Source organism: Penicillium cataractarum (genome assembly GCF_028827025.1).
Source record: "Penicillium cataractarum strain IBT 29864 chromosome Unknown utg000008l, whole genome shotgun sequence".
NCBI lineage: Eukaryota > Fungi > Ascomycota > Eurotiomycetes > Eurotiales > Aspergillaceae > Penicillium > Penicillium cataractarum.
In genome coordinates, this window is record NW_026622744.1 from 1646952 (window position 1) to 1671038 (window position 24087).

The following is a 24087-nucleotide window of genomic DNA, read 5'->3' on the forward strand; positions in this document are numbered from 1 at the left end:
TGAACAAAAAAGGAAGTAATTATTAAGCTCTGCCGAGAAAAGAACGGCGATGGGGTAGAGAATTCAAGTTGGAAGTTGGGGGCGGTTTAGCCAAGTGCTGCTGATGCTGGAGTCGCGGAGGAGAGTGGTAGACTTCACCAATCAACACACTCCTCCAACTCTAGAACTCACTCATCACGCCATATATTTCCGGATCAAATGTCGACAGCCCATTGAGTCCAGATCAAAATGGAAATCTCGCCTTCGCGCAAGCGGCCACGCCCAGTAATCTCCTGTCTCCGATGCAGGGAGAAGAAACTGAAATGCGACCGGGCGGCGCCATGTCAGAACTGCTGGAAAGCGGGCTGTCGTGCGGAGTGCGCTTACAATCAACATCCTCAGTCTACCGAGTCTCTTCCCAAGGCCAAGCGAGTTCAGCTTTCCACGGAGAGAGATGGTGATGATCAACAACCCCACTCGCGGCCGGGGACCGGCATCATCGAGGATCTTCAGCAGCGTGTGGTGAAGCTGGAGGAACTCCTCGCCGTTCGACCACATGCTGGCAATTTTGGCCCGATAAGAGATGCTCCTGTTCAGAGTTCATGGTAGGTTATATATCCTCTTGTTTCTTCTCAACTTCCTCTTCTCATATGTTTCCCTCCTTTGGACAGGCCTCAATCAGACTCTACACTTTCCACCGCACCCTTTCTCGGGACGTTAGTCGTCAAGGGGTCGCGAACTCGTTATCACGGGCAAAACAATCGCGTCACGCTTCTCAATCAGGTAAATCTTTCTGTTTACTTTCCCCTTTGAACTTCATACTAACTGGCGCGTCCAAAGTTTCCTGACGCGAAAGCGTTCATCAACCACTGCTCTGAAGACTCCGCGCTCGTGGGGCTGGCCAAAGAAGTCCAATTTCTTCAGACAAAGTCCCTGGCACCCATCACCTCCCCTCAGTCCCTCTCTGGGTTAGAGAGTTTCCCTGAACTACAACACCTCCTCAGTTCTCTCCCTCCCAAATCAACTTGTGACAAGCTGTTGGAAGTCTACACCACCAACTGCGAGAAGACTCTCAGAGTCATTCACGTTCCCTCTTTTCTTCGCCAATACACCTCTTTCTGGCAAGATTCTGATCACCAGTCTGCGTCCAGTTTTGTGCCTCTTCTGACAGCAGTCTTGACCGTTGCTGTCTCCTTTGATCCTCAACCATCTACTCTTGATGAATCAACATCATGGGACTACCTGACAAAAGATGCCACGAAGTCACTACAAGTCTGGTTAGCTAAACTACCCCGAAAACAACGGGTAGGTCTGGCAACTCTGCAAGTCGAAACATTGTTGTTGATCTCCCAGCAACTCCGCCTTGTGTCCCCGGAAGAGCTATGGAAAGCCAGTGGCTCCCTGGTCCGCTCTGGCATGGTGATGGGGTTGCATGTCAACCTGTCTCAGTCCACCAACCTGTCTTTCTACCAGGCAGAATGTCGTCGACGGCTTTGGATCACCATCATTGAACTGGATTTGCAGGCTTCTATTACGTCCGGCATGCCGGTCATGACTCCGGAGCTGGACTTTGGACCTCTCACACCGTTGAATATCCATGATGTTGACTTTGACGAGCCGACTTCAAAGCCACCTTCGCCGAGCCCTCTCAGCGGAGAGACGGACTCTCTGGCTCAAATAACTCTTGCTACTTCATTGGCTCATCGGATCAGAGTTATGAAGACGGTGCAACATACAAACCCGCATGACAACCTCGGTGAACGTGTCAAGCAAGGCCTAAGGCTGGAGAAATACATTTCGGATGTTCCAACCCAGCTGAAGCCAAATCACAACACGGAAAGCGCGCGCCCCGCGTTTGTTTTGAATCAGGTCCTCCTCGACATCTTTCTTCGCCGCCCTCTCCTTTGCCTTTTCCGTCCTGTCATCACCCACATCTCCCATGATGACCCGTCTTTCCATGAGATACGCGGGGCTTGTCTTGATTCATCACTTGCCATCCTTTCTTATCAAGATCACTTTGACCCTCAGTTTGCTGACCTTGATTTGTCCAACTCAACCCCCTACTGGGACATTTTCCACATGCTCTGTCAGCATGACATCTTGTGGGCAGCTCTCAGTGTATGCGAGCATATGAGGCTACCCATGAAAACCCCAACGGCTTCATCTCCTGCCAACGATGTCACCGAGTCAAGGATTTCCCGCATCCCGACGCCCAGCAAGGCTGGCTTGACCCGCATGATCGAAAACACAATAGACAGCTTCACGCGTCGAATCCACAACAAAGGAAACAACGTCAAAGACCTCATCTTGCTTACCGTCGTTCTTCAGTCGGTTCGCGCTCGTGGGTCAGAAGAGCAAAAAGAGCGTTCGATGCTACAAGGAGCGAAGAATACTTTGACTGCCTGCCGCCAGCAACTACTCTCTATGACTACACAGCCATCTCTTTCTTCCGATATGCCGGACTTGGCACAAATGGTAACTTCCACTCATCTGATTTAGAACGCCTTCTCACCAGTCTACAGGTTCAGTCCTCCGAGACCCTAACCCAATTACAAGACACGGGGCAACGCCTATCTACGTCCCAACCCCAAATACCGGATACCATGCAACTACCCTCTCAAACCACCGCCGAGTTCGAAAACTTCGTCGACGATCTATTCGCATTTGATGATGGATCATTTATGTGGAATATATGAACGGGAAATCTCGACTGTAATGCACCCTGGAGAATCTACGATCAACATAGATTAGAAAGGCAGCGTGGAGGCACAATCTGCTGGGCGATGGAATACTGCGGTGAGGAAGCACCGAGGGATATGGGCTATTTCAGGGTGATGAGCACCGATTTATCATGACAGTTTATTGTACCCAGATTCTCCATGGCTTCAGCAATATAATGACTCCTCCACAAACTCAAATATTTCGAAACTTCCCCGCAACACATTCAGTTCGTAATCACCGGCGCAGTATTATCCCACCGGGACTCCTCAGCAGCATCTACCAAGAAGCAAGCAACGCTCTTGCGACTCGTACTACCCATCAAAGGCACCCCCTTCCCATCGCTAGGCCACTCACGCACCGCCGTAACATCACTCTCCACCAACCGCGACGGACGAACCATCACATACGTGACACCACTAGCTCGAACCTCCTTGGCGGTCATATTGTGATCATCATACTGATAACTCATGTTGGACTTGCTCATCAATCCGCGCAACAAGCAGGACATGTTTGGCCATGACGCCCCCACGCCAAAGGCTTGCATGATGATTACCTTCTGAACACCGAATTCCTTCATGGCTGTGACCACGTTGGCGTTGCTGTCGGCCATTAGTCGTGGTGGGGATATCGGCGCGGCGAATGGGCTGTCAGAGGCGCGGGGGGCGTTCAAGGTGACGATGACGACGTCTGGGATGCGAGTGTGGAAGGCTTTTCTGACGTCGGAGAGTTGGGTTGGTGATCCTGGGAGATGGTTAGTATTTACATCCTTGTCAGTGGAAAAGGTTGATATCTGGCTTACCTTGGACCGTGTTGACGTTGGTTAGTCCTTCCATTGCAGCTGGGTCTCGGACAAGTGCAGTGACCTCATGTCCTATTTTATGTTAGTTTTGAATAATTAAAATATTGATTGGTCTATCTTACCTCGTCGCAACAGTTCCTTGATAACCAGCTTGCCAGTGCGGCCACTGCCACCGATGATCAGAGCGTGCATGTTGAGATGTTTGATGATATCGCTGGTCGTGAAATGATCACACTATGTCGAGAATTGATTTGCACTTTTTCTCTTTGAAGCTCGAGGTTCAAGGAGGAATTATGAAATTGCTTTTGGATACTAATTGACAAGGAAGTTCGAGGCATTGATCTTTAAATATTCGTTCAGCATAACGAGATCCGGAGATAATTGTATACTTCGGATCCGGACTCGGACTCGGATCCGGGCCAAGTTCATTGTTGGTTGAAAGTCAATTTTGCGAACAATAACTAGATCCATTCATCAGACTGCCTCATTAGAACCTACTTGCCTCGTTTGAAATAACTCCGATCTTAACTTTCCCACTGGACTAAAATCAGAGGCGTGGTATACAGCGCAACGTTATCTCCGACCGCGTCCGTCTTAGTATAAGTCAAGTATATCTCGTTCTGATCCGCCGGAGAAAGACCAGGATTAGCTTGTAAGCTGTAAGCCCCCAAAGAGAAATTTCCATTGACTCCCGAGTAGAAATGAACGGGTTCAATCCAGGGGCCTTCCGGTGCCGGTGCAGTCGTGATATAGAAGTCTGCCGAAACGGAAATACCAGCTTGACCAATCCACACATATGACTGCCAGGGCTGCGAATAGTAGTATGTCCCTTGACCACCCGCGCTAGCATTGCCAATGATAGCGGCATCATCGCCCAGAGCGGGCTTGGTAGTGGTCCAGGCTCCGTTGACGTAAAACTCGTATTGCGACGAGTCTTCGATGCTGCCGAGGGCGACGCGCGCCAGTGCGACATTCTTGTCCGAGCTTTGTCCCCAAAGGTAGGCCGTACCGCTCTGCACAACACCACCGTAGTTACCATAGGGGATCTCATTTTCCGCCCAGAAAGCAGAGTTGATAATTTCGGCCTGGGGTAGATCTTCGGCTCCGGAGGTGTACTTAACGCGATAGAGTGTAACTGAAGGGTCTGCGACGAGGTTGGTCAGGCCCGAGATATGGTAATTGCTGATCCATGTATATCCAGTCCTGCTGCTAGAGTCGGAGCTTGTCACTAGTGGAGGTGCATTCGCCCAGAGCGGATATCGAGTGCCATCAGAGCACACTCCGGCCTGGTTATCGTCGCAGTTGCCGGGGACCAGTGGATAGAAGGATTGGTCATTATTGTTGCCGTACATTATCAAATTTGAGCCGCCGCCTGTGATCAGATCGGTCCATGAGGCGGAGCTGGTGAAGATGGGCAGATTTGGAATGCCATTCGTATCGTAATGTTGGGTATCTCTGCAAACCCAGAGGGCGCGGCCTTCGAACACAGAGGAGCCACAGGAGTCGCGATTTAATGATGGGTCGGCGAGGATTCCCACTACTTGTGGAGTGCCTTTAACAACTGGATTACTAGCACCGCGCTTCTGTATTGACTCTGGCGTTGCTAAGGTAGCTTGTGCCAAGGCACATAGCAGGAAGCGTTTATGCATAGTGAGTGTGTGTTGTGGATGTAAAGAGATGGAAGATGAGGAAATCTTCGATGGAGGTAACTTGCTGATAGATAATAGTGACTAGACTTGCAGAGAGTTTGAGTGACTCGTTTGAAATAGATTGTTGGAAAGTCCGTCTCTGTTATTTCCCTGACTTCCAAGGCTTACATATGCCTGAAATATCGATCTGAGCACAATGTTACCTCACTTCTACAACCGAGGCTAGAAAGGAAAAGAATTTGAGGTGAAATTCCTCCATCAAGCATCATGCAAAGAGCTCGTTGCTTTCTAACGACCATTGTCTCCCAATTCTGTGCCCCACTTTTCGAGAACTGGCCATAGAACTTTGATACTCTGGCCGGATATCACGCTGTAGTCTATAATACTGTCACGAACTCTGTCGCACCTGTGGGAATAATAATAGAAGATTTAGGAAACTTTTTACTCCGCTGCAGAAGAATGTGACAGCCATGATGGGTCGGATTATCTGAGAGTGCGGGGACTCACATGAAACTACCGGCAATCCCCGCCTACATCCCTGTCTGACAGTCTGTTCAAATGTAACCCACTCTCACTAAGCCTCGTTTTCGGATTGCTGCAATTTAAGGGTGCATCCTTCTAAACCCTGCCCTGTACTGTAGGTGGGCTGGCTCTAATATGGACCTTGTTAGGGCCGGCTACTAAGTTTGAGTGGGTGATTTGTCGAAAATACCAGAATGCCACCATATTGTAACGAAGAGCCAACAACCACCAAACAACTCGCTCGTTAGGTACTGAGCCCGTCTTGGCATTTAGTCTTGACGGACTTATATCAACGGTTGTAGGGTTCGATATTGTGTTTTCAAGGTACCTTGGTGGCTGATTGGAGAGTTTCCACATATTCTTTATGAGGAAGTAGTTCATGTACATAGAGTTTCATAAGAATGTGCGAGCAATGTCTGAAATGTAGACTTCAACAGATTTCATGGATCACCTAGTATACGATTCTTAACACAGTCGCAAGGAGGTTGTTTGATTTCTATCATAATGATCACACCCAAATTCCATCAGACCTGTGATATTATCATACTACTGTACTCCATTTTCTCCCTCAAGAGAATTCTAAACTAAGCAGTGAAGTCACATGGTAGCGATCCACAGCAGTATCCATGGTGAGCATCCAAACCACCCTGGAAATCAATGTTATGACATCCATCATTAGTCCTCCACATGGAAGCCGTGAAGTGGTAGTTTCCGTCACTCGTTTCACCAAAGCTATTGGAGATGTCAGCTTTGATGAGTGAAAGCATACTATTTGCCAAGACCTACTTGATTGAACAGTGATTGTCGACGCAACCGTTGAATCCTCCCCACAATTCACCCTGGTAGACAGACCCAGTATTGTAGTCGGTCAGAGTGATAAACTGGAATGGCTTGCCCTCGTAGATATTGTACGTGGATGCGGCCATTTGACCGTAAAAAGCAGATGCATAGCCTGCAAGAGAAATGGCGCTCAGGACGATGGGGAACTTCATGTTGGCTGGGATGAATGTATGAAACTGTCCAGTAGATTGAGGTTCGCTCTGAATTCCTAGTATTGTATGGCTATGATGAAGTACTTATAATTTTCTGAATTGCAAGACATTAACGGCCCATTGTTACATTCTTGATTGAACTATTGCCGAATTGTTCAGTGCCAAGGGTGTGGTCTGGTGGCGGTGGTGGAGTAACCGGGTCAGCAACCCTCAGCTGAGATCAGCTTAGAAATCATCAGAACCCTTGACGATTTTTAAATCAACAACTTGCTAGGGGATTTTGTTCCGTCCCTAAAAAAAGGTAAATGCTTTGCATTAGAGTGCCCCGTCCACAGCAGCATCCTCCGTGTTTTCCGTTGCTTCGCCCTTTCTAAGACTAGGCCTGCTTACCTCTAGCATCAATTTCCGGTATAGATCAATTAAACCATTGAGTAGCCACAGCCGAAGGCAGCCCCTCCAGAGAGTGAGGCCTTGTTCTCGCCGCCATAGGCTTAACATACGAGTACAACCCATCTAGAACACTGGGACATATGTATTTACCATAGTGCATGTGATCCCTGGGAAGTGAATGCGATCTCTAAATTCAGCGTTCACTGAGGATCATAAATACTCTTTATCTGCACACCTGCTATGCAAGAACTTTGCTCCCCTGTCTTGAAAGACTGGATGAAAACCAGATGCTAGCAACATATGCTAAGGTGGGCTAGTCAATAGGAGCTTTGCCGTCGAAGCTTTATCATACATGAACTTTCGACGATCAAGAGAGATTAATGTTTGGGATGCATGCTAATATTTGCAGTCTCTTAAGCAAAAACATAATTTAAGGGGTGAGCAAGCTGGGTATAAACCACCCTTCACCTCAAGCCCAGATGTCACAAGGCAAAGAGCCACAGCAATATCCATGATGAGCGTCGAGATACCCATTGAAATCAATATTATGACACCCATCCTCAGTTCTCCAGATTTTTGCAGCATAGTTATATACGCCAGGTGTTTGCTCAATGAATCTTATGAAAAAGTCCGGTCAGCTAAGTTATCACATGTATGGATGATCAGAGAGCTCGTTGCGTTTTGGAGTAGGGAATCCAAGTAAAAAAAAATCAAATGAAAATGAAAACTCACGAAACCCAGCACTGAACGCCATTGACACAATTGTCAAATCCTCCGTCAAGTCGGCCTGCCCACTCCGAGCCAGTGGTGTAGTCTGTCAGGTAGATGTACTGGTAATATCCACTTGGGTCACGGACGTAGGGGGAGGCGCCCATGCTGCCGTGGAAAGCCATGGCCTGGCCGACAAGGGCGGAGGTCCCAACGGTAAAGATGGAGAGTTTCATCGTTACACCTTTGATGAATTGGAGCGAAGGGTTGAAGAGATGTGAGATTTGGTATTTTATGTGGATGGGGAGAAGGGAAGACAATTCTTGACTTCGGGGAGTAGATATAAGCCCTTTGACCTAGGCCTGGAATCCATATGAGCATGCCGTAGGCTATTCTACTTCTCGCTCGACCACTCTCATTGCCTATAGGTCTGAAATCCTTACTCAGTAGATTGAACTTGGGTTCACGCCGGCTGTGCCGGGTTTGTTCATTCTTGCCACAGGTAATCCATTTTGCATGTCAGGAGAGAGACAACCGTAAGACGTCTCAACCTGTGCTCTAGTAGATATGCATATAATCTTCTTGGGGTAGCGCTGACAATTTGCAAGATATAACTAAGCACTAGCAAGCTTGCCAAGATAGGGTACTACGTTGATCCAAAGGCTTGGCTACATGAGTTCAGCGGACATGTTTGAGTAATACCCGTAAAGGTTCAACCCGGCTCATAGCTCGAAATGATTTTCAGGGTCCGAGATTAGGGGTCCGAAAGTTCCTTTACTTACTCCCCCTGGATACTTAGATAAGACCCTGCCTTAACTAGCCGGTAACCCGATGTACGACCCCGAAGTGGCGGAGCCGCTAGTCCGCACCTCCCCACCATCGGTCCGCCGGTGCTTTCTCGCCGTCAAACCACATCAAATCTCAGGAACCCTGAATTTAGGGCTAGAGTCATCCCGTCTCATATCTAATTTGCAGATTCGTTTTCGGCTTCGAGGGAAAAGCTCTCTGTAATCTATAGTGGTTATGTTCAGGGTCCTAGTAACGGCAACACTCCTAGAGCCACTTGCAACGAGTCTAATTAATTACGTCGATAATGATAACTAGTCGTCAAATGATGAACGAAGTTTCAAATAAAAAAGCTCCCTCATATTGCACTCTACACACATTCCCCTTTCCGCTAGCTAGGTAGGTACACAGGCATTCGACCTCACAGCACACCAGTACACACATAGTAATCCAACCAAAGATCGGAGCAATCGCTTCCGACCTGCGGATTCCATTTGATGAAATTTGCCAACGTAATACCAGCATTAGTAGCAATCACGCCACATTCATCTCCTGCAACCACTTTATGGAATGTTTTGCAAGAAGTTGTCATTCCAGGTTCAATCGGCGTTGGAGTTGCGACTCCATTGCCTGTAGATGTTGTCGTGGTCGTGGTCGTCATCGTTGAAGTTGTGGTGGGCGAAACTCCAATAACAGATATACAGACATAGTAATCAGTCCAGAGACTGCTGCAGTCAGTTCCAACGGTGGGATTCCAGGTATAGAACTGCGATAGACTAATATCGTTGTCATGTGCGATCTGTGCGCATGTCACATCGTCGGATTCCACGTAGTAGAATGCGTCGCAGTTTGAGATCATACCAGGCTGAATAGGGGTTGGAGTCGAAATGCCGTTTGTGGATGTAGGTGTTGTCGTTATAGGGGCTGTTGTTACGGTGGTTGTGGTTCCAATCACAGCGATACAAACGTAGTAATCCGTCCAGAGACTTGAACAGTCCGTGCCAACCTGGGTATTCCAAATGTAGAAGTCTGACAGAGTAATGCCATTGGCCAGAGCGATGGATTCACACCCATCATCATCTGTGACTTTGTAGAATTTATTGCAGTTGGAGACCATGCCCGGCTGAGTGGGAGTCGGCGTTGCGATGTCGTTGCCAATGGAGGTTTCAGTCGGGGTGCTGTCTGTAGTGATGGTCGTGACTGTTACTGTAGCAGATGTTATGCTTGTAGTAGTTGGAGTTGGAGTTGTGGTCGTGATAGCGTTGGTAGTAGTCGTGGGCGCAGGTTCCCCATACGCCTCTACGCAGTACGACTTGCCGACCTCAAAGCCCCCACAGGAGGCAGTAATTGACGGATTCTATCAGAATCAGTATTTCTCACATCTTGGGTAAGTGTTGAGTGGCAGGGGGAGACTGACCCATCGCCTGAAGTCGTCAAACGAGATAGCCCAGAAAGCAGGGATATCCTGACAGGCAGTGGACCCATCATTGTCCACCCACCACGTACAGTACGGTGTGGTGTTAGAATCATATGGAAACTTGGGCACATCATCGCGGCGGAAATTGCCGGGTCTGGCTAAGACTGAGGGCAAAGAGCTGAGCCCAGCAACAAACAGAAACAGCTTGACCAAGAACATCGTGACAGGCGTTGGGCAAACGACTAACCAGCTTTTGGAGGGTCTGAAATGTAACTCGCTGCTCCATTATATACTCCAAGTCTCATAGATGTAGCCACGTTCATTCTACAAAAGGTATATTATCTAGAACAATAGGGCGGAGATTCCCACACCCTGAAAAGCCATCGGCGAAAAATAAAAAGAGCCATTGATTTCTGCAAGTGAATACTATCATGGCAGTGGGACTCCTCCATGACTGAACAGCCTCCTAGTCCTTCCTATAAGGGAAGTTAAACTGCAAGATATAAGAAGAGGGTAAATGAATCCGCCGCTTTCAAGCCATCCACGGGAGGGATGAGAAAGAAATAAATGGGAAGCTGAACTACGGCGCTCACCAGGGCCACGAAGTCTTCGTTAGACGGTATGTATTACAGCACAGATGAAATGACCCAGGTCCACTAACATAGCCCGTTCTTGGCAAACTCTTGGCGCCGGACACACCGGTCGGAGTGAAACATCAATATAGAAAGACTATGGATCCGACGAGGAGATAAAGAGGGGGTGAAGGATATAAAACTAGTGCGAGCTAATCCCGCCACTAGCTACTGCGTATCGACTCTTACAGCTTGATGAAAGTCATCAATACATCGCTTAGCCTCACTTCTAAGACTAGAGCCCCATCTGAATGGAGATGGATGTCAAATCTTATAGGAATTACAATCAACTACCATTCGCACTAGTGTAAAAGTCCCGGTTGCATAGCCTTACTATGTGAGATGGATAATAACAGCCTCGAGCAACTGGCACGGCATTTTCAGCCCCCGTAGACCACCCAACTCTGACAAAACATGGTAGGAAATCAGCTGAGGAAAATTCCAAGGAGCTAATAATCCGTAGATTTGCTAAGAGCTTTGCTAGTAGGAACCGAGCTCATTCGCAAGTTTCTATGCAGTATGGTAATATTGGTGTCCTCGTAGTCTATAATCAATTGACGGAAAAGGTGTATGAACTGATTGATGAAATAGAAAGGGATGAGGGATTTTGAATAATTAAAAGATAAACAGTCAATTCGGTAAAGCCGTGGCTCCTAAGTCTGAAATCTAACATCAAATTTATCTTCGGTATAGTAACGATAACATGCCACCGGTTTGACAACAAGCACTCAGCAAACACCTGTTTCCACCTTGGCAAAGGCTTTCTTGCTCGACTCTAGTGCCTTATTGTGCTCCGCAGCCCCTGGTGCAGTTTCGAGCTCTTCCAGCCAATCCTGGATCTTCGTATTGATCTCTGATGCGTCCTTCCCCGTGAGCTCCGCCCACTTTGTCACCGTTGTAGCTTCATCCAGGTCAACTGCTCCCTTAACCTTAGCCCCGTCGCCCCCAAATAAGCTGACTGATCTCCTAGTAACGTCTCCTTTCTTGTTGTATTCTGCCTGCAGCTTCTCTGCGATTTGATCGCATTTGAATTTACCGCTATCCAGGACTCGGTAGTTGGCAACCCTCGCTGCCCCATTCGAAACACGACCTGGCCATTCATCCCACTCCGTCTTTGTTTTAGCATCGACCGATTCTAGGGATTTGTCTTCAGCGTAGGCTTTTTTGGCGTCCCAGCCAGCTTTCCCCGCTTTTGAAATTCCGTCATAGTAATCTTCTGCATCGGGGAACAGCTTCTTAGTTGCCAAAAAGCCCGTGTAACCAGGTTCTGGGATTTTCTCGAGCTTAAAGTTCCACGGCTCTGAAGGGTTGTTGAGGACAATTTCACCGGTCAGGGGGTCCCTGACTTTCGTATTCAATATTTGAGTGATCCAGCTGGTCATTGTTGTAATTTCTCCCTTGGTCAAATCCCCTGTTTTCGCGCTTTTCCAGTTGACCAGGTCAGCATCGGGTTTTGACGTTGCATCCTTTCCAGGCTCCGGGGACCATAGGAAGTCGATGAATTCACTTAGAAAGCAGCGATTCGCCTGTCCACGCAGCCCCTGACGTGTACCCATACAATTTTTGGCGATTGTCATGCGACCGAGATCATCTGGATAAGCGAGTTCCTCCATAATGTACACGGAGTAGAAGAATGCACTAGATTGATGGTTTAGAATCCTCATATGGGCGAAATTCTATGGTATGTATGCAAGAGGGCCTGGCAAGACTCACCGTTCTGCTGCTCCACGGACCTTGAAAGCCACCACGCCGGCCAGCAAATTTGCCCAGATGAGCGTGATGATGAGTTTCATCGTAATCAATCACCCTTAGTAGGGGATACAAACGTGAGGAGACAGCAAGAGGGCCCTAGTGTAGGGGTGGAATATGAGTTGGAGATGGGAAGGGAGCGATAAGGTACGTGGAGTAGCATCCATATTATAGCTAGTGAACTATTTGAACCCCCTTTTAGCTCTAGCGATATCCTTGAATTTAATAGATGAAGTTGCCTTTTTCGGAATGACCTGAACAAGATTTCGCCAAGAGTCCTCAGCTCCAAACCATCATGGTAGCGTACGCTAGGGGAATCTTACTCATGCAAATGCTATTTCAACCTTTTTTTATGATTATTAGGTCCCCAAGACAGCCGCCGCTAGTCCGCAGGTTTTCGAATGATGATACCGTATTCAGTACTGCCTTGATCTAGGCCTGACTAATGATGAGAATTAATTTCTGCCAGCTGAATGATAATCCAGCATCATAATCATCTAATGGGAATGGAGCCCAATAGGTACCTGAAAAAATATATATATCCTTAGGTAGTGGAATTGGTGTCTGCCATTCTTCTTCCCATCTTATTTTCTTTCGTTGTTTCTCTCCTCACTGGCACAACCTCAATGCGGTGGCATTCCCTACGGTCGTGGGCCTTGCCGGCTGTGTCTCTGGCCTCGTTATTTCTGGTTGCCCAGGCAGGGCAGGACGTCAATGGGAAGCCGGTTCTTAAATTTGGTGATGCTGTTCCTATCGATAGCCCCAATACTTACTACTCGGACTTGCACCCGTGTCCGCAGGCATGCTTGAACAGCAAGCCTGATTCGTGGACTGTCTACCCTTCAGTTGAGCGTCTTGCCTTCTGTAGTCAGCCTATGCTGTTCAGTATGGCCATCCACAACCCTGTCAATGTTGAAGGAACGACGGTAAAGATCCGAGCTTGCACCGCCAGCACCAAGAGCGACGCGGATAACACCGTCAATGCGCTGTTTACCAACGAGACGGCTGCATCCCGCAAAATCACAAAGCGCGACAAGACAGAGCCGGGCTGCCAAAGCTTTCAGCCTGAGGAGACTCCGGTTTCTCTCAAGTTCAGCCAACAGGGGTCCAATGCAGGGAGTCTCGACGATATTGCCGCCGTTCTCGACAAACTCCAGGGCTATCTAGAGCAAGGCTCTCCTTGTCAGGATCCACCCACCCTATTTGGATACTCCAATGGAACTGTTGCAGGTGTTTACGTTGGTTCATCCTTTGACAGAAAATCGCTCTCGTCTGTCACAACTGCCCTGTCGCAACAGGTCACAACCAATGGAGCCGCCGACACCATGATTGCACAGCTCTGCGGCGAGAAACGCAATGCCAACCATGTTTTCGGTATTGCTATCGACACCACGGGGAGCATAGCCACCGTACAGAATGCATTGGTGTCTTGGAATCGTCACGGGAAATGTGTGGACGGCCTTAAGAGCTCAGCCACATGGGACAAAGTCAAGGTTTGGGAGTCGACCGTGGATTTGCGACCTCTCGTGTCCAACAGAAACACTACGGCCCATTCTACTTCGCAAAGAAACTCCTCTGCATTACATAGACGCTCTGACTGCACAACTATCACCGTTGTAGCGGGCGACGGTTGCGATACGCTTGCGAGTCGTTGCGGCATTTCTGGTGCCGATTTCACGATATACAATTCTGCAGATGATACATTTTGCTCAAACCTGGTACCTAACCAGCGCGTGTGCTGCACGGCTGGAACATTGCCCGATATCTCTCCCAAACCCAATGCCGATGGAAGCTGCGCGACATATCTCACCACAGATAACGACAACTGCGATGCATTGGCCGCAGAGTACGGGTTGACTGTTGACAAGCTTGAAGAGTACAACAAGGGCACCACCTGGGGTTGGAATGGATGCAGTAACCTGTTTACTGGTGTCAATATTTGCCTGAGCAGTGGCACCGCGCCGATGCCAGCTCCTATTGACAATGCTGTCTGCGGTCCAGTCAAGCCGGGGACCGTTGCCATATCTGGAGTGGATCTTGCGGATCTCAATCCATGTCCTCTCAATGCATGCTGTAACATATGGGGCCAGTGTGGCGTATCCGCAGACTTTTGCAATCCAGAGCGCGGTCCCGATGGCAATCCAGGAACATCTCCCCCGGGTACAGCTGGATGCATATCTAGTTGCGGAACTGCTGTCGTGAAGAGTGACACTCCACCAGCTGAATATGGCCGTGTAGGATACTACGAGTCGTGGAATTTCGATCGAGACTGTCTCTTTCAGCGAGCGATCAACGCCAATACGGATGGTACCTACACGCACATCCATTGGTCCTTTGCCAATATCAACACTGATGACTGGACTGTCGTAATCGATGATCCAGACAATCAATGGGAGCAGTTCAAATCCCTGGATGTCAAACGCGTGGTCTCCTTTGGTGGCTGGAGCTTTTCAAATGATCAGCCTACATACGATATCCTGCGAGAAGCCATGTCGCCCGCCAACAGAGCAACATTTGCTCAGAATTTGGCCAACTTCCTCACATCCGAGGGAATTGATGGTATTGACTTTGACTGGGAGTATCCCGGAGTACGTGCCTTTCCTCCTTTCTACAGAAGGGGGAAACCTCGAGAAGTGAATTCAAGCAAAGCTGACAAAATTCCAGGCCACCGATATTCCTGGTACCCCAGCGGGCCAAGCCAGTGATGGACCCAATTATTTGAAGTTCCTAACCACAGTGAGATCAAAATTGCCGAGCGGAAAGACAATGTCCATTGCTGCTCCTTCATCCTATTGGTATCTCAAGAACTTTCCTATTAGTAGCATGGCCAACCAGCTGGACTACATTGTGTATATGACATACGATCTCCATGGTAGGACTGCTCATTTAAATTTGCCCCTTCCAAAAATTCAAGTCCCTCTGGATGATACTAAAAGTTACCACAGGTCAATGGGATGCCGGTAATATCTGGACAAATCCAGGCTGCCCTACGGGAAATTGTCTTCGCAGCCATGGTAGATAACACCCCCCTTTGGCTTTTTCACACAAATCTGCTTACCCGGAAGTCAACAGTGAACTTTACAGAGACTGTCGATGCACTCGCAATGAGTAAGTAAAGTTTCATTGAGCAACAAAACAAAATTCGTTGTACACACTTCTTGGTGGTTAGTAACTAATGGCTCCGCGACATAGTTACCAAGGCCGGTGTACCAACGAACAAAATTTTCGTCGGTGAATCAAGCTATGGTCGTTCATTCCTCATGTCATTCGAAGGCTGTACCCAACCATATTGCTTGTTTGAGGGCGACTGGCTCAACTCTCCAGCTGCGCCGGGAATTTGCACCCAAGAACCGGGATACATTGCCAATGCCGAGATTGAGGAGATTATCTTCGAGGCCAACAACGTGAAAGCTTGGCATGATGACGCATCGGATTCAGACATTGTCGTTTACGATGGTATGTACTTGGGCTACTACCAAGACCTTGTTGGCGGATGAATAGAACTCAGACTGATACGAGAGGAAATCTAATCTAGGCGTGCAATGGGTGGCGTACATGACAGACGACACAAAGACCAAGCGTCGGGAAGTCTACAGAGGGTATAACTTTGCAGGGACCATTGATTGGGCGACAGATCTGCAGGCATTCACGGAAGATGAGTATCAAGGCCCAGACGGCACCGAGGGAACCGATCAGCCCGCAATTCCGCTGGCGGATTGCAACGCTTCCTACGACAGTCTGGACGCCATTGAGGCAGACGCTAACAATATTCCTCAAGAATGCCTTTCCCTGTATATCGTGACGCAGTTGAAGGCGACACTAGATGACGCTCTCGGTCGCTATGACCAGCTTTTGGCCGGAGACTACGACCAGAGTTTTGATATCTACGCCAAGGCTGTTGTGAACAGTGCAGGAAAGCAGGTGGATGACTTTATGGCCAAACACGGCAACGACTATTTCACATGCGAGATCACCGAGGAGATCTGGTGCTGCGACAAGTGCAAGGGTCTAGGTCTAACGGACACCGCAGAGTGTCGATACTGTCAAGACTGGAACTGTGGCTGGAACAGCAACTGCAACCACAACACTGGAGGCGGAGAAGGCACCGTCACGCCTTGCCCAAATATTGAATCACGCTGGCAGAATTTCACGGAGCCCTGTGCGCCTGACTACTCTCTCCGCGGTGAGACTGCCCCCGAGGCTGGGTACACCTGGCATGAGGCGATATACTGGTCTCTCCGCGATGACAAGGCGGACCAGTTCTGGACCGACCTATACACCAACGTCGGTATCAACAAGGATAACATCAAGTTTGGAGATAAACAATACGGGGAGTGTGAGCCGTCTGATGAACACTGTTGGGACCATGACTATGAGCATGACTACCCCATCCCCGTTGGATACGATAAGAGCGACGTGATTAACCCGAAGGATATTGTTTCCAATGCCCGAGATAAGCTCAATGGACTTGCTCCACAACTAGATGACGCACTCCGACAGATGCGCAACTGGTTGTATCTACCTAGCGGGGACGACCTTGCCGACGCCATCTCATTACCAGTGTTCATGATATCGGATGCTGTCGACAGTATGGAGAAAATCAAAGACATTGCGGATGAAATTCAGGAGGAACAGCGCAAAGCAATTATCCTCGGATTTCTCAGTGCGCTGTTCTTCTTTATTCCCGTTGTTGGCGAGGTTGTGGGTTCTTTTGTTGAACTGGCGAACATCGGTCGGATCATTTCGTTGGTTGGTGCAACGGGCAATGCAGCTCTGGATATTTATACTATCGTCAATGACCCGGCAAATGCACCACTTGCCATCTTCTCGCTCGTTCTTGCTCCTCTGGCTATCACTGACATTGTTGCGCTATCCAAGGCTGCCGGGGTTCGACGTGGTATGTCGTCTGACACGCTCAGGGCATTTGGTGATGTTGTTAATGCGAAGTTGGATACCATTACTCGTATCAAGAATGTGTGCAAGGCATGATCACTCTCTGTGGTATCACATCAAGGGCAACGGATGAATAATAGGACTTGGGGATATTTATTCAACATGGAAGGGTGGATATCCTTTCTGGTCATACCAAGTGGATTGGGATATGCATGTGTATATAGCAAACAAAACACCATATTTGTATACTTTTGTGAGCACTGCAAATCCCTTGAGTTCAAGACCGACACGAAGATGGTCGATCAGGTAACAACAGAGTCCATTTCGACGTAACAGAGCAGTATTGATAAAACTCATCACACGCCAATCCCAGGGGTTGGTTGGTATTCGGCAAGTGGCTGATGACCATGTTGTTGAGTTTCCTTCCAAAGGATCAGGCCCTCTATACCGCACGGGCTATCCAACCATATCAAAGTACTCATTATGTGCACAAACCCTTCCCAGCTGATGATGCCCAAGTTCCCAAGCTGCATGTGCAAATTCTCAACGAACCACAAGCGATGTGGTGTACCCAAGGCCGCAATTCCACCGAGTGCCAAAATCCATAGCAATAATGTTGGCATTGTGGCCCAGTCATCTTCAAAAACAAGCTCCAGCTCGAGGCGCAGAAGGCGCGTCAACTCTGGGTACGGAGTTGTCGTTAACGGAATGGGAAACAAGACAAGAAGGCTGTATATAGTCTGCGCCAATCGGAACGACTCGTATGTATGTGAAGGGCTTCCAACTTTGTCATCGATAGCAGACGGAAGAGATAATACTTGGTAGTGGATTAGGTTTCGTAGGTCGAGAATATAGCCCAGATCGAGATCGGAGAAACGCCCGTCAGAATATCCTTCCAGCAAAGAACTGTATCCGCGAAGAGCGTGGAATACCCACATCGTTGACTGGGAAAATTCAGACGAGAGAAGCGAATGTAAATCATCGATTGCAACATCCGTGTGTTCAAATTTAGCCAAGAACTTAGCGGCACTGTCAAGCTGTAGTTTTGTTGCCAGTGGCCAGAAAGGTTTTGTTAGCATTTTACTAGATGTTATCAAATCCCAACTTCAGCAGTATTAGCTTGAGTCCTATAGAAATTCCGTCAAATGTCACTCACGTCGACAATCCCTCCGAAAGCCCTGGCATTTCGAGTTTTTCAAATCCGCCTCTAGCCTGGACTAGATGGCGGATTCCTTGAACGTGGCCGTCCAAGATCACGATGTCGGTGAACCGTGTCAACCATTGCAAGTTGGAGAGGGGGGCCGTCCTCATTCGAGAGGCTGCCACTTGGTGTCGCTCATGCGGGTGTAAGGCTATAGCGAACGCAGCCATGATGATCTGATCCGTGACCGTATTGGGGCGGTCATCATTCACAGCATCTTTCAACGCTACGATGGCTTCTTGTCGCATAAGAAGCAATTCGTAACTGTCTTTCCGGGTCGTAGGACTCTGGGCGCGACCAGATGATCTCTGTCGCATTAGGAGATGCTCGGCACCCGAGTGGAGCCATGCGCTGAAGAGGGGTGGGCAGCTCATGGCCAATTGCATCCACTCATGAGTGAAGCTCTTGCCCTTGTGTTTTAGACCGGGGAAGAGTCTGGGCCACATTTCATGAATGGCTGGGGTATTTTATCAGCAATGTACCTGTAATTCTCGGATGTGGATACCGACAGTAATGGAAGGTTCGAGAGATGGTTTCACGGCTCAGATTGGACGGATAAGTATGGAATGGGTCCAGGTAAAGGTGGCTATTGTGATCGATTATCAAGGGACTCGGTGTCTGTCTGGTGACAGCAAAACTGTGCTCATTTCCTTGATATTGCAAGGAGAGCTTTTGGGCTATCTCCTCCATTGTGCGCTCCGTTCTGTATCCTATATCACCTGTAGTTGGCAGATCGGAAACTTCCGAGAGATCGGCCTCTACATGGGCAGGGAAGGATCTAAAAGCATGATGCCCATCTACCAGCTCTGTAAACCCCTCCGAGGGCAGCAGCAGCGAATGAAGGGCAGTATCTGCCGAATTATCATGTTGCCAGCCATCGTATCTGCAAACAATCCCTGTTCTTCATTTCTTTTGGATTAGAGATGCGCAAGCAGCTTTGCTCTGGCTGACTCACCGCACACAGCGTTCGCAGGACGGAAAGTCCCTGCTACATTGCCTTTTCCCCACCCTACACTTTGAACAGGCTAGCCTTGATTTCGTCCAGGCTTGCTCTGTGGGTACAATTCGTTGAAAGTGGCTTGCGCTAACAAATTGCCGTGAGAAACAAAGTACCTTCCGATAGATAGGGTGCCGAAAGACACCTACAGCGATTCGGGAGTTCCCCCTGTCACCAGTCCCGGGAATTCTTTCGGATACGACTCACTATCATACTGGCAGTTCTGATGCAAGCTATACAGATCAAATGTTATCAAGATATGCCCACAAAGAATCAGGTTGTACTAACCGTTTACACCTCGTGCAGGCTGGAAGAACTCTGTCACATTTTCGCTTTTTAGACCTACACGCGGCACATGCCTTTGCGGCAAATTCCCCTTCGGATGGGGTATTTGCCATGGTTGTGAAATCCCAACTAGCGGCACAGAGATTGTGGAATAAGGAGGCGGATGCACGTGCGGGCGCGGAGTGGCCTTTATACCAGTAGTAAGCTCGTAGAGGGGAGACCCTGTGCGATTTAAACGATACGCTAGTCCTCATAATGGTTAGCTCCGAGGTTATCGCCAGATATGTACTTTTAAGCTCTTCAACCACGATTAGAACTGCTGAGTAGTTCATCTCTCCAATTGGAATTGCAAGCTATGTTCTGTGATTGTCATTATTTGGTACTAGGGATCACTCTGGCATACACTAGCTGAATCCCACGATTAATAACAAGACTATTATTGGCTCTAACTAAATAGAACCCCTTATTTCGCACTTCCGTTTACCCTACCCATACCCCGCCGCTAACCCAATTAGGTATTTGCACATCCGCCAAGAATAATGTCAGCCGAAGCCTCGATCATATTTCAAGTTTCCAACTGATGTCGATTGTCGAGCAATAATCACTACTACTTAAACATCCTAGGAGCGCAATAGGCAGCCCGCAGGGCGTAGTGAGATTTACGCTGTTAATCACCGCCTAAGCATATCACCTCAGCCTCACTTCCTCCTCGTAATATCTTCTGCAGTGCAGCGAATACCCCCTGAGTCCACGACAGTCTTCCCCAAGAACCAGACGATCGCTCATGACTAACACCTGCCTACCCCCGCTGGGCGAAGCAACGTATCTCGAAATCGTCACCACAAAGTCTGCATTGTTGCATTATAACGAATGTCTCTTCTAACAAGATGCCATCTAACATCATCTGTTACGACATGTGCCCGGACAGACTATCCGAACAGGCTAAGAAAAAGGCTAAATACACTAGAACGCTATGTTCTAGCATGCCCGGAACCGATATAAGCAGTGCCCAACGTTAGACCTAGGTGGACGAGCTCTAGGTCCTGACATCATCCCGGGTTGAGCACGCGCTGGTGGAAGGGGTAACAGGGTAAGCAAAACCAGAATCAGATGGAACTAGATGCATTAGCAATGGAGGGCGTGAGTTCCCAGTGTAAGCAGTCGTAGCGGGGCAGCTAAGAGAGGCTATATATGTACCACGAACAAAATGATTATGAACCACCAGCCCGTCATACGACCGTCGTTAGCATGAGGGGCAGATGTGAGCGTGGTTTCCTCAACCCCATTTACCGATCGGTGACCGGGACCTTCGGACGCGGAATATCGGCTTGTCCCAACCCAATGCAGTTTGGATCAATTTCACAAAGCACGATGGCATCCAGTCATACCCAATCATGGAGTCTTTTCCCGCCTTTCCCCGGACTCGGCCACATTGACAACGTCGCAATCCATCGGAGTAGATTAGCCCGATATCGCCGCAAAGTCCGCATTAATATCGAGGTAGCGGGGAGACGGAAAGTCTAAAGATCTACTCTCTGAACTTCCTTCTGGCGAGGATGTTGATCAGCGGGCAAAACCAGGGGCCATAGGCCCCGCTATGTTCTTTCTCTTTTCATTATGGCCCTAAAAATCGTGCCACGTTTTCTGGAACTCAGGCCTCTGGTGAAGAGACTGAGAGAGAATCAGTGTGAACTTGAAGTCACGATTTCCTGCAAAGGGCTCGGTTCCATAAGTAGTTAAGAGCCTTGGGCAGGATTGTTGGCATTTCAGGTGCACGTAGGACCAACATTTTGATCCTTGCAAGCTGCACATGGTGACACCAAATGCCTGCGTTGAAGGTTGCATTGAATCATCCAGCATCAGGAGGCTTGCAAATGCTTAGGGGTAGGCGATACGCAGTCCACATGGGACAAGGCATCGGCAACTTGACACCAATCACGTCGGCTATAGCCGATGCTTGCTGAGTAGTTCGTTGTCAGTGCGCTTTGCCCCGGAGTCGGCATTGAAAGGCGTCATCTTACTAGGGCCGATTCCTTGCCCGCGGGGCCCCGGATTCTCTATATTGCTGTCTCTAGTACGAGTTCGATTGTCACCATTGAGCAGGAAATCGCCCAAACATCATGTTTAACACGTTCGTGGGAATTAACCACAATGATTCAACAAGAAATCCATCCGAGCGACGTCGTGCTATTGTGGCGAAGGCTTGTGTGGAATGCCGGAGACGAAAGACCAAGTGCATCGGAACCCAACCCTGCACTGGTTGTCTAGCATGCAATGTGGAATGCGTATTTCCTGAGTATCGACGGCGAGGTCGAAAGTATGTCCCGTTATTGCTTAATTGGACATCCGAACAAGTTTGACCTTGATATTTCGCTAGAAGCCAGAAGGCTCTCAACAACGCTGGCAACCCTGACTATGAATCAATTGTCAATATTCTTTTCCCTCACACACCCTTGCAGTCACTCAAAGGACTTTCGCGGTCGGATTTGCTAGACCGCGCCAAGACTGTCAATGTTGAAGAGGATCGTTCCCCATTGACAAGCAATCAAAGCTCCTCGATCGCATCTCCAGATATCACCGTGCCTCTCAAGGCAAGGTCCATACCAGATGTGGAGGCCAACGACAGGCTTTACAAACTACAATTTCGAGATTCTTTCCTATTTGAATGGAATGAAACTTCTCCAAGATATCATCACTCTGTGGAGGACGACGTGAACGCACTTTCGTTATCAACAGATAGAAGATCCTCCTTTGTCGGAATTTTGTCGGTCGCTGCAGCGATAAGAGCTCTAACAAGCATCCTTCCTACACAACTTGTGGACCGAAAGCCTACTATGCAAAAATCTCCCCCGAGCGAAATGGAAAATTCTCCTTCTGCCATCCCTTTGACCATTCCTTATCGAGTCATCTCCTACAGCGATGAACAACGCCTTATCGACGCATATTTTGCTACCATTCACGTATTCGTTCCCATAATCCATGAGCCCAGCTTTCGGAATAAATACTTGACCAGCCGTGGCAGCCAGGATCGGTCGTGGCTGGCGCTCTTGAATATGGTCCTTGCTCTGGGAAGCATTGCCACTTCACCAGGTGATTCTGACGAGGATTTTGAATACTACCACCTCGCCCAGCAATATCTCTCACTAGAAAGCTTTGGAAGTGGAAGGCTGGAGACGTTGCAAGCGCTGGTGCTTATGGGTGGGCAATACTTGCACTTTCGCAACCGACCAAATATGGCATCTGCCATCATTGGAGCATGCTATCGAATTGCGAGCGGCCTCGGTCTACACCTGAAACTACCAGAAGATGCCGAAGGGAAATTAAGCCTCCAAGAAGAGGTCAAGAGACGAAATTGGTGGGCTATTTATGTGCTTGACACATGGGGCTCTACAACGCTGGGTCGGCCATCGGTTGCTCTTAGTAGCTTGGTCGATGCCCCAAAAAATATTCTTGATGATCAGGTGAGGTTTTCACTCCTACAATTTGAACTTCTTCGAGTTCAGCGCTAATGATAACTCAGCGCGGCGAGCTGTCACCAAACGAGCCAACGATACACGCCCCTCTGATCCATAATATCCAGCTGTGCAAAATTATCAACCGCATCCAAGACCGGCTATTTATCAATTCTCTTCTCGATGACCATGAGATACAGTTGTATGATGACATGTTGCTATCTTGGTTTGAAGCCCTGCCGCCATTCTTGCGATCGCCCGATCCAAACGTCCCCGACCTTCAAGATGCTCGTGTGGTTCTCAAATGGAGATACCAGAATATTCGATTCCTCTTGCATCGCCCCCTCGTTCTCGACACCATTGTGCGACAAACCCCATTCCATTGCCTATCTACAAACGAGCAAGCCATCGTATCACGATGTCGGGACATTGCAGCAGAATCTATTCTCAGTATCCAAGCAGAATGGCGCCCAAACAAAATATGCTGCTGGAATGCAATATGGTTCATATTTCAGGCCTGCCTAGTACCATTGATGGCACTGGCCCTCGAGCCTACCGACCATGCGGAGTACCAAAATTGGTACCATCAGGTTCAGATTGGAATTACGATTTGCCGGGAAATGTCGCAATTCAGTCCCGTCGGCCAAAGGACGAAGGCATGTTTGGAGCAATTGTTCTTTGCTGCTATCAAGGGGTCCCACCCGAATGTTCGGTACGAAAACATAAACACACAACTTCCTTTGGATACTATTATGGGAATATTTGCCAACGACTGGGACCACCTGGATGGAGATGAGCTGTTCTCTCAATTCACTCCCCCTGGCGGCTCATACATCGACGACCAATTCCTCCTGGCACAATATCAACCATACCAATAACAAGTCAGACTCCGCTGGCTCTATCAACCTACCACCG

The 24087-nt window shown here is 48.6% G+C and overlaps 10 protein-coding genes across 10 annotated transcripts; 3 read left to right on the plus strand and 7 right to left on the minus strand.

The window, feature by feature from the left end:
• Positions 1-228: 228 nt before the first annotated feature.
• N7496_009728 (Zn(II)2Cys6 transcription factor) lies at positions 229-2675 on the plus strand (the record flags this gene model as incomplete). Its single annotated transcript, XM_056702641.1, has 4 exons — positions 229-584; positions 651-762; positions 820-2454; positions 2502-2675. 4 exons carry the CDS (start codon positions 229-231, stop codon positions 2673-2675), a joined length of 2277 nt encoding a protein of 758 aa, XP_056551641.1.
• Positions 2676-2923: 248 nt separating this feature from the next.
• N7496_009729 (uncharacterized protein) lies at positions 2924-3691 on the minus strand (the record flags this gene model as incomplete). The annotated part of the gene is made up of 3 exons (XM_056702642.1): positions 2924-3441; positions 3500-3571; positions 3622-3691. The coding sequence occupies 3 exons, from the start codon at positions 3689-3691 to the stop codon at positions 2924-2926; spliced, it is 660 nt and encodes a 219-aa protein (XP_056551642.1).
• Positions 3692-4023: 332 nt separating this feature from the next.
• Positions 4024-5148, minus strand: N7496_009730 (uncharacterized protein; the record flags this gene model as incomplete). Its single annotated transcript, XM_056702643.1, has 1 exon — positions 4024-5148. One exon carries the CDS (start codon positions 5146-5148, stop codon positions 4024-4026), a length of 1125 nt encoding a protein of 374 aa, XP_056551643.1.
• A 1304-nt stretch (positions 5149-6452) lies between these two features.
• On the minus strand, positions 6453-6662 carry N7496_009731 (uncharacterized protein; the record flags this gene model as incomplete). The annotated part of the gene is made up of 1 exon (XM_056702644.1): positions 6453-6662. One exon carries the CDS (start codon positions 6660-6662, stop codon positions 6453-6455), a length of 210 nt encoding a protein of 69 aa, XP_056551644.1.
• A 1118-nt stretch (positions 6663-7780) lies between these two features.
• Positions 7781-7996, minus strand: N7496_009732 (uncharacterized protein; the record flags this gene model as incomplete). Its single annotated transcript, XM_056702645.1, has 1 exon — positions 7781-7996. The coding sequence occupies one exon, from the start codon at positions 7994-7996 to the stop codon at positions 7781-7783; it is 216 nt and encodes a 71-aa protein (XP_056551645.1).
• Positions 7997-8967: 971 nt separating this feature from the next.
• On the minus strand, positions 8968-10182 carry N7496_009733 (LysM peptidoglycan-binding domain-containing protein; the record flags this gene model as incomplete). Its single annotated transcript, XM_056702646.1, has 2 exons — positions 8968-9903; positions 9964-10182. 2 exons carry the CDS (start codon positions 10180-10182, stop codon positions 8968-8970), a joined length of 1155 nt encoding a protein of 384 aa, XP_056551646.1.
• Positions 10183-11323: 1141 nt separating this feature from the next.
• Positions 11324-12388, minus strand: N7496_009734 (uncharacterized protein; the record flags this gene model as incomplete). Its single annotated transcript, XM_056702647.1, has 2 exons — positions 11324-12233; positions 12309-12388. 2 exons carry the CDS (start codon positions 12386-12388, stop codon positions 11324-11326), a joined length of 990 nt encoding a protein of 329 aa, XP_056551647.1.
• A 582-nt stretch (positions 12389-12970) lies between these two features.
• N7496_009735 (Peptidoglycan-binding Lysin subgroup) lies at positions 12971-17333 on the plus strand (the record flags this gene model as incomplete). The annotated part of the gene is made up of 4 exons (XM_056702648.1): positions 12971-14932; positions 15009-15216; positions 15537-15800; positions 15880-17333. The coding sequence occupies 4 exons, from the start codon at positions 12971-12973 to the stop codon at positions 17331-17333; spliced, it is 3888 nt and encodes a 1295-aa protein (XP_056551648.1).
• A 260-nt stretch (positions 17334-17593) lies between these two features.
• Positions 17594-18884, minus strand: N7496_009736 (uncharacterized protein; the record flags this gene model as incomplete). Its single annotated transcript, XM_056702649.1, has 2 exons — positions 17594-18341; positions 18394-18884. The coding sequence occupies 2 exons, from the start codon at positions 18882-18884 to the stop codon at positions 17594-17596; spliced, it is 1239 nt and encodes a 412-aa protein (XP_056551649.1).
• Positions 18885-21840: 2956 nt separating this feature from the next.
• Positions 21841-24050, plus strand: N7496_009737 (uncharacterized protein; the record flags this gene model as incomplete). The annotated part of the gene is made up of 3 exons (XM_056702650.1): positions 21841-22037; positions 22098-23181; positions 23241-24050. The coding sequence occupies 3 exons, from the start codon at positions 21841-21843 to the stop codon at positions 24048-24050; spliced, it is 2091 nt and encodes a 696-aa protein (XP_056551650.1).
• Between the last annotated feature and the right edge of the window lie 37 nt (positions 24051-24087).